The 9,335-nt window shown below is 44.0% G+C and overlaps 1 protein-coding gene across 1 annotated transcript; it reads left to right on the top strand.

Annotated features, from left to right (window-relative positions):
* Positions 1 to 6,796: 6,796 nt before the first annotated feature.
* Positions 6,797 to 7,561, top strand: LOC148722125 (protein CFDP2-like). Its single transcript, XM_088736999.1, has one exon. The coding sequence runs from the start codon at positions 6,797 to 6,799 to the stop codon at positions 7,559 to 7,561; it is 765 nt and encodes a 254-aa protein (XP_088593125.1).
* The last annotated feature ends 1,774 nt before the right edge of the window (positions 7,562 to 9,335 follow it).

The following is a 9,335-nucleotide window of genomic DNA, read 5'->3' as shown; positions in this document are numbered from 1 at the left end:
TCAACGAGATTTTAGTTTTTTCTTACAGACTTCAACACAATCTATTAAAAAAAAAGTGGTTTGGGGTTGTTTCCAGATACTTTTTTACAAAACCGTGTTTTCAGCGCGAGTTGAGAAAGAGTTGACCCAAATTTCTCTCTGGCCAAATTTTGCAGGAAACATCGAGTATAAAGGTAACTTTAGTGTTTTCCTATGGATTTAAACACAATCTATTCAAAACAATTAGGTTGGGGTGGTTTCCAGATATTTGTTACCAAAGCGTGTTTTTAGCGCGAGATGAGCAAGACTTGACCCAGATCTCTATCTGGCCAAATTTCGTAGGAAACATCGGGTATCAAGGAAGTCTTAGTGTTCTCTTAGATTTCAACACAATCTATTCAAAAAATTTGGTTTGGGGTTGTTTCCAGAAACATTTTACAAAACCGTGTTTTGAGCGCGAGTTGAGAAAGGCTTGTCCCCAATCTCTATTTTGCCAAATTCCGCAGGAAACATTGGGTATGAAGGAGATTTTAGTGTTTTCTTAGAGACTTTAACACAATCTATTAAAAAAAATTGGTTTGGGATTCTTTCCAGATACCTTTTACAAAACCGTGTTTTGAGCGGGAGTTCAGCAAGACTTGACCCAAATCTCTATCTGGCCAAATTCGTAGGAAACATAGGGTATTAAGGAATCTTTAGTCTTTTTTTACACATCTCAACACGATCTATTCAAACCCATTTGTGTGGGGTTGATTCCAGATACTTTTTGGAAAACCGTGTTTTGAGGGCGAGTTCAGAAAGACTTAACCCAAACCTCTATGTGGCCAAATTTCGCAGGAAACATCGGTTATCAAGGAGATTTTAGTGTTTTCTTACAGAGTTCAACATAATCTATTAAAAAAACATAGGTGTGGGGTTGATTGCAGATACTTTTAGGAAACCATGTTTTGAGCGCGAGTTGAGCAAAACTTGATCCAAATCTCTATCTGGCAAAATTCGTAGGAAACCTAGGGTATGAAGGAAATTTTAGTGTTTCCTTACATATTTCAACGCAGTCTATTCAAAATATTTGGTTTGGGGTTATTTCCAGATACTTTTTACAAAAGCCGTGTTTTCAGCGCGAGTTGAGCAAGACTTTATACCAAATATCTATGTGGCCAAACTTCGCAGGAAACATCGGGTATCAACGAAATTTTAGTAGTGTTTCCTTATAGATTTTAACACAATGTATTCAAAATCATTGGTTTAGCGTGTTTTCCCTATACTTTTTACAATACCGTGTTTTAAGCGCGAATGGAGGAAGACTTGACCCAAATCTCTATCTGGCCAAATTTCGCATTAAACCTCGGGTGTGAAGGAAATTTCCACTTCTCCTGGAGTTGTCTCAAAGAGAAAATCATGTCCACAGTCAAATCGACTAGAGCGGAAACCACACTGGGACTCAGGGTACACCCTTTCAGCGATCTTTTGAAGGCGGTATAATGCCACTAGGGCAAACTGCTTTCCAGCAATGCACAGAAGTGAGATGCCACGGTAATTGTTGCGATAACTCCGGTCTCCCTTGCTCTTGTTAGGGGTTGAGATAATAGAATCCATCATCTCCTGGGGAACGTATCCCTCTTCCAAGCATTTGCAGATTAGCTGGTGGAGATTGTCGAACAATTGGTTTCCACTGCATTTGAAGACTTCAGCCGGAATACCGTAGAAGCCCAGGGGCCTTTCCAGACGATATGTGACTGATTGTCTTTGAGAGATCTTCCTTGGAGGGGGTCTTATCTAGTTCAAACATGATGGAAGCCTTTCAATGCAGTCAATGAAAGAGGGTAAGACAGAGCTCGATCTACCATAGAGCTCGATATAGTATTCCACCCAGCACTCCATCAGTCTTGATTTATCAGTAATGATTTCACCAGTTGATGTTTTGAGTGGTGAGGACTTGGCCTGTGTAGGTCCCAATCGCCTTTTTGATACCCTCAAACATGCCCCTGGCATTTGCAGTGTCAGCAACTGACTGGATTTCAGCACAGAGACTCATCCAAAAGTTGTTAGCACAGATCTTAGATTTTTCATTCGCACGACGCCCGGCCTCCCGAAGTGCTTCCAAAGATCTAGGTGATGGATTACGCTGGTAGTTCTGAGGAGCATTCGTCTTTGCTTCGATGAAAGGCTGGAAAGTCGCGATGTTTGCATTGAACCAATCCTGGCTTTTGCGTACATTCTTGCCAAAGGCCTTTAATGCTGCAGCAAGGGTGGTGTCCTTGATATGGCTCCAGTGATCCTCTGTGTTAAGTTCCAGGCAGTCTCCGAGTTTTGAGCTCAGGATGTCGTTGAATATAGAGATATTCTCAGAGATGGCGGTGGCAGAAGCATTAATGCGAAGTGTAGCAGATTGTTTGACACGATGGAACTACTTTGGGCGTAACTGGATCTTCGTGCAGACAAGGGAGTGATAACTGTCATAGTCAGCACTGTGGTATGCCCTTGTAGTACGAATGTTATTAAGGTGTTCCCGTCTTGAGATGATGAGGTCGAGTTGGTGCGATTTTTTAGATCTGGGGTACATGCACGGGAACCTATGGTGCAGCTTCACCCCAAAGAATGTGTTTGTAATACAGAGGTGATGATAGGTCCAAAGCTCCAGAAGGCGTTGACCATGTGCATTGAATTTGCCAACACAGAAGTGACCAAGACAATCAGACCGGGAACCTTGATCGTTGCCCACTCTAGCGTTGAAGTCGCCAAGTAGAATCAACACTTTGTTGTTTGGGATATGTTTGATAGCATCATCCAATTGGCTGTAAAAGGCATCCTTGGCATTGGTACTCGAAGTCAGGGTTGGAGCGTAGACAGAAAGCAAATTGGTGGGACCTAGATCGGTATTGAGATCGCTATGATGCGGTATTGAGATTGGTATGATGCGCTCAGACTTGGTTGAGCCCGGCTCCACAATCTGTACTAGCTTGTTGCTGAAAGCAAAACCAACTCCATGTACTCTAGGCTCATCTTCATCTCTACCCGGCCAGAAAAATGTGTATTCCTTCTCCGTTAGGCTTCGCAACCAGCTATGCGCGTTTCCTGTAAAGCAGTTATATCAACTTTGAGCCTAACCAATTCTCCGCTGATGACAGCTGTTTTGCGTATCCCATCAATGTCGCGTATGTCCGGGGTAAGTCCGGTCAGCATCGTTCGGACCTTCAAGTGGTAATTGACTGGATCTCTGACTGGTTAACTGACTAGGTGACCGGCTGGTGACTGAGTGGTTAATTGACTGGTGAGTCAGTGGCTGACTACGCTCAAAACACGGTTTTCTATAAAGCATCTAAAATCAACCCTACATCAATAGGTTGTGATGAAATCTGTAAGAAAACACCAAAAATCTCCTTTATAGCCGATGTTTCCCGCAAATGTGGCCAGATAGAGATTTGAGTCAAGTCTTGCTCAAGTCGCCCTAAAAACAAGTTATTGTAAAAAGTATTAGGAAAACACCGCATACTAAAATTTTTGAATAGATTGTGTTGAACTCTGGAAGAAAACACTAAAATTTCTTTGATACTCGTTACTTACTGCGAAATTTGGCGAGATAGAGATTTGGGTCAAGTCTTGCTCAACACGCGCTTTAAGCACGACTTTGTAAAAAGTATCTGCAAACAACCCCAAACCACCTGTTTTGAATAGATTGTGTTGAAATCTCTAAGAAAACACTAAAGGCTCCTTCATACCCGATATTTTCTGCGAAATTTGGCCATATAGAGATTTGGGTCAAGAGTTGCTCAAGTCGCGCTCAAAACACGGTTTTCTAAAAAGGATATGAAATCAACCCCACACCAATGGTTTTGAATAGATTGTGTTGATATCTGTGAGAAAACACTAAAGTTTCCCTAATACCCGATGTTTCCTGCCAATTTGGCCAGATAGAGATTTCGGTCAATATTGCTCAACTCGCGCTCAAACCGCGGTTTTGTAAAAACTATCTGGAAAACATCCCAAACCAATTTTTTTGAATAGATTGTGTTGAAATCTGTAAGAAAACACTAAAATTTCCTTAACACCCCATGTTTCCTGCGAAATTTGGCCAGATAGAGATTTGGGTCAGGTCTTTCTCAAGTCGCCCTCAAAACACGGTTTTCTAAAAACTATCTGGAAACCACCCCAAAACAGTTTTTCTGAATATACTGTGTTGAAATCTGTAAGAAAACACTAAAACTTCCTTCATACCCTATGTTTCATGCGAAATCTGGCCAGTTAGAGATATGCGTCAAAGTCTTGCTCAACTCGCGCTCAAAACACGGTTTTCTAAAAAGTATAAGGAAACATGCAAAAACCAACTTTTTTGGATAGATTGTATTAAAATGTGAAAGAAATCAGTAAGTTTTGGTTGATTCACGATGTTTCCTGCCAAATGTGGCCACATAGTAAAATGAGTCAAGTCTTTCTCAACTTGAGCTGAAAACACGCTTTGCTAAAAAGTATCTGGAAACAACCCCAATGTTCACTGCAAAATCTGGCCAGATAGAGATTTGGGTCAAGTGTTTCTCAACTCGTGCTCAAAACACGGTTTTGTAAGAAGTATCTGGAAACAACCCCAAACCAACTTTTTGAATAGATTGTGTTAAAAATCTGTAAGAAAACACTAAAATTTCCTTGATACCCGATGTTTCCTGCGAAATATGGCCAAATAGACATTTGGTGCAAGTCTTGATGATCTTTCGCTCAAAACACAGTTTTGTAAGAAGTATCTGGAAACACCCCAAACCATTTTTTTCAATTGTTTGTCTTCATATCTGTAACAAATCACTAATATTCCCTTCATACCCAATGTTTCCTTCAAAATTTGGCCAGATAGAGATTTGGGTCAACTCTTCCTCAACTCGTGCTCAAAACACGGTTTTGTAAAAAGTATCTGGAAAACGTCCCAAACCACTTTTTTTGAATAGATTGTGTTGAAATCTAAAAGAAAACACTAAACCTTCCTTCATACCCGATGTTCCCTGCGAATTTGGCGAGATAGAGATTTGGATCAAGTCTTGCTACACTCGCGCTCAAAACACGGTTTTTTAAAAGGTATCCTGCGAAATTTGGCCAGAGTGAAATGCGCCAAGTCAACTAGTCCACCAGTCAGTCAGCGCCTTCAAAGGCCAGTCAGTAATTAATAAGTCAGTAAGTCAACCAGTTACTAAGTCGGTCAGGTAGCGGTGAGTTAGCCAGTTCGTCACCAAACCATGAGTAAAGCAGTGACCCAGTCAGTCAGCACTACAGGTACCCAGTCAGTCAACTGGTCATTCAGTCCGCAGTTTTCTGTCAGTTAACCAATGAGTAAGACAGTCCATCACCAGTCGGTCAGCCAGTCAGTTAACCAGTCAGTCAACCCGTTAGTCAACCAATCAGATAGTCGTCACGAGCTACTGAGTCAGTTAACACGTCAATCAGCTGCTCAGGCATCACTGAGGAAATCGACCAGTCAGTCAAACAGTCAGTGGGTCAGGAAGTGGGCTGAGGAGACAGATACAAGTACCATTGAGTCCATCACTCTTCAAGTCAGCCAGTCAGTCAACCAGTGAATTAGTCACCGATCAACAAGCCTGTCACTCACCAATCGGTCACCAAGTAAGCTAACCAGTCAGATACCCAGTCAAGTACCCTTCAATCAGTCAACCCTTTCGTCATCCAGTCGGCCAACCATGCAGTCAGCCAGTCAGTCACCAATCATTAAGCCACTCAGTCTGCAGTCCTTCAGCCAGTCAGTTAACCAGTCATATAGCCAGTCACGTACCACTTGGTCAGTGAACCATTTAGTTAAGCGTACGGTAAACCCTCCACTCGGCCAGTCAATCACCAATTAATTAGTCACTTTCACCAGTCGGTCAGGAGCTCAGTTAACCAATCAATCAAGTACGATCGAGTCAGTCAACACTTCAGTCAGCCAGTCAGTCACAAGTAAATTAGCCATTCCGTCAGAATTCGGTCAGCCAGTCAGTTAACCAGTCACATAGCCAGTCAATTACCACTGCGTCAGTCAACCATTCAGTCAACCAGCTACTCAACCAGTCAGTCACAAGTTAACTAATCACTGATTCACTTAGCGATCAGCAAGTCGGTTAACCGGTGAGATAACCAATCAAGTACCACTGAGTTAGTCAACCACGCAGTCACCCAGTGAGTCACAGGTCAATTAGCCACTTAGTCACCAATCGGTCCGCAAGTCATTTAACCTGTCTTGCTGAGTACATATCGGTCAGCCAGTCCGTTACCCAACCAGTCACATAGCCGGTCAAGTACCACTAGGTCAGTCATTCACTCAGTCAGGCAAACAGTCAACCAGTTACTCAGCGAAACAGTCGCCAGTCAATTAGTGACTCATTCACCAGTCGTTCAGCAAGTCAGTTAACCAGTCGGGTAGCCATCAAGGACCATAGAGTTAGTCAACTTATCATTGAGCCAGTAAGTCAACAACGTAGTCAGCCACTGACTCACCAGTCAATTAACCACTCAGTCACCAGCCGCTCACCCAGTCAGTTAACCAGTCAGAGAGCCACTTGAAGGTCCGAACGATGCTGACCCGACTTACCACGGACATACGCGACATTGATGAGGTACGCAAAGCAGCTGTCATCAGCAGAGAATTGGTTAGGCTCAAAGTTGATATCGCTGCTTTACAGGAAACGCGCATAGCTGGTTGCGAAGCCTAACGGAGAAGGAATACACATTTTTCTGGCCGGGTAGAGATGAAGATAAGCCTAGAGTACATGGAGTTGGTTTTGCTTTCAGCAACAAGCTAGTACAGATTGTGGAGCTGGGCTCAACCAAGTCTGAGCGCATCATGCACATAAAACTCAATACCGATCTAGGTCCCACCAATTTGCTTTCTGTCTACCCTCCAACCCTGACTTCGAGTACCCATGCCAAGGATCACTTTTACAGCCAATTGGATGATGCTATCAAACATATCCCAAACAACAAAGTGCTGATTCTACTCGGCGACTTCAACGCTAGAGTGGGCAACGATCAAGGTCCCTGCCCTGATTGTCTTTGTGACTTTGGTGTTGGCAAATGCAATGCACATGGTCAACGCCTTCTGGAGGTTTGCACCTATCATCACCTCTGTATTACAAACACATTCTTTGGCGTGAAGCTGCACCATAGCTTCTCGTGCATGTGCCCCCGATCTAAAAGAAGGCACCACCTCGACCTCATCATCTCAAGACGGGAACACCTTAATAACATTTGTACTACAAGGGCATACCACAGTGCTGATTGTGACTGCACGAACATACAGTTACGTCCAAAGAAGTTCCATCGTATCAGACAATCTGCTACACTTCGCATTAATGCTTCTGCCACCGCCATCCCTGAAAATATCTCTATATTCAACGACATCCTGAGCTCGAAACTCGGAGACTGCCTGGAACTTACCACAGAGGATCACTGGAGCCATATCAAGGACACCACCCTTGCTGCAGCATTAAAGGCCTTTGGCAAGAATGTACGCAAAAGCCTGGATTTGGTCAATGCAAACATCGCGACTCTCCAGCTGCTCATCGAAGCAAAGAGGAATGCCCTGCCGAACTATAAGCGTAATCCATGACCTAGCTCTCTGGAAGCACTTCAGGAGGCCACGCGTCGTGCAAATGAAAAATCTAAGACCTGTGCTAACAACTTTTGGATGAATCTCTGTGCTGAAATCCAGTCAGCTGCTTACACTGCAAATTCCAGGGGCATGTTTAAGGGTATCAAGAAGGCGATTGGGACCTACACAGTCCAAGTCCTCACCACACAAAACATCAACTGGTGAAATCCTTACTGATAAATCAAGACTGATGGAGTGCTGGGTGGAATACTATATCGAGTTCTATGGCAGATCGAGCTCTGTCTTACCCTCTCTCCTTGACTGCATTGAAAGGCTTCCCATCGTGTTTGAACTAGATGAGACCCCCTCCAAGGAAGATCTCTCAAAGGCAATCAGTCTCATATCGTCTGGAAAGGCCCCTGGGCTTCTACGGTATTCCGGCTAAAGTCTTCAAATGCAGTGGAAACCAATTGTTCGACAATCTCCACCAGCTAATCTGCAAATGCTGAGAAGAGGGATACGTTCCCCAGGAGATGAGGGATTCTATTATCTGAACCCTCTACAAGAGCAAGGGAGACCGGAGTTATCGCAACAATTACCGTGGCACCTCACTTCTGTGCATTGCTGGAAAGCTGTTTGCCCGAGTGGCATGATACCGCCTTCAAAAGATCGCTGAAAGGGTGTACCCCGAATACCAGTGTGGTTTCCGCTCTAATCGGTTTGACTGTGGACATGATTTTCTCTTTAAGACAACTCCAGGAGAACTGCAAAGAGCAACATTAGCCACTGTACATTGCATTCATCGACTTGACAAAGGCGTTTGACCTTGTCAGTAGAGACGGCCTTTTAAGGATTCTGCCCTTACTTTGCTATCCTCCTAAACTCATGAGGTTCTTCAAATCGTTCCATGATGGGTCTCGGGGTACAGTGCAGTCTGACGAAAAAGGGTATGAGGCATTCGATATAAACAGCGGCGTAACACAAGGATGTGTGCTAGCCCCAACTCTCTTCAACATCTTCGTTTCAGTTTTACTGAATCATGCCTTCAAGTCCTCTGAAGAAGGCATCCTGATACGATCTCCTTCTGATGGTAAACTCTTCAAACCTGCACGCCTTAGAGCCAAGACCAAAGTGCGCAAGGTAGCCATCCGTGACCTTCTCTTTGCCGATGACGTTGCCCTTGTTGCTCACAGCGCTGAAAAACTCCAACTCCTCCTCAATCAGTTTTCTGACGCATGTGGGGCCTTCAGACTTACAAGCAGCCTAAGGAAGACGAAAGTCATGTCCCAGGACAATGCAGCCACACCTGCCGTAACCATCAAAGATTACATCTTGGAAGCCGTCACACAGTTTACCTATCTCGGCTCCACCACCTCAAACAACAACTGCCTTGAAGTGGATATTGGAAAGAGAATTGGCAAGGCTGCAACCAACATGGCTAAGCTGTCTGCCCGTGTATGGGAGAACAAGAAGTTAACTCCCCAAACTAAAGTTGCTGTGTATCGTGCTTGCATCGTGAGCACCTTATTGTTTGGTAGCGAGTCTTGGATTACCTACCCTAGTCAGGAGAAGCGCTTGAACATCTTCCATATGAGATCTCTTCGTCGCATCCTCTCCATCTCATGGACAGATAACGTCTATAACAATGAGGTACTTGCAAGAGTCAATATCCCCTCTATGTTCACCCTGATAAGACAGCGCAGATTGAGGTGGCTCGGTCATGTGTACCGGATGGAGGATGAGCGAATCCCTAAGAATCTTCTGTATGGCGAGTTCGAATCCGGTTCGAGGC

Source organism: Stylophora pistillata, chromosome 10, assembly GCF_964205215.1.
Source record: "Stylophora pistillata chromosome 10, jaStyPist1.2, whole genome shotgun sequence".
Taxonomy (NCBI): Eukaryota; Metazoa; Cnidaria; class Anthozoa; order Scleractinia; family Pocilloporidae; genus Stylophora; species Stylophora pistillata.
The sequence above is the reverse complement of the archived record's forward strand: the minus strand, read 5'-3'. Positions and strand labels throughout refer to the sequence as shown.

Excerpts from the sequence above, each read along its gene's own strand:
- LOC148722125 (XM_088736999.1), top strand. The coding sequence starts at position 6,797 with ATGCACATAAAACTCAATACCGATCTAGGTCCCACCAATTTGCTTTCT.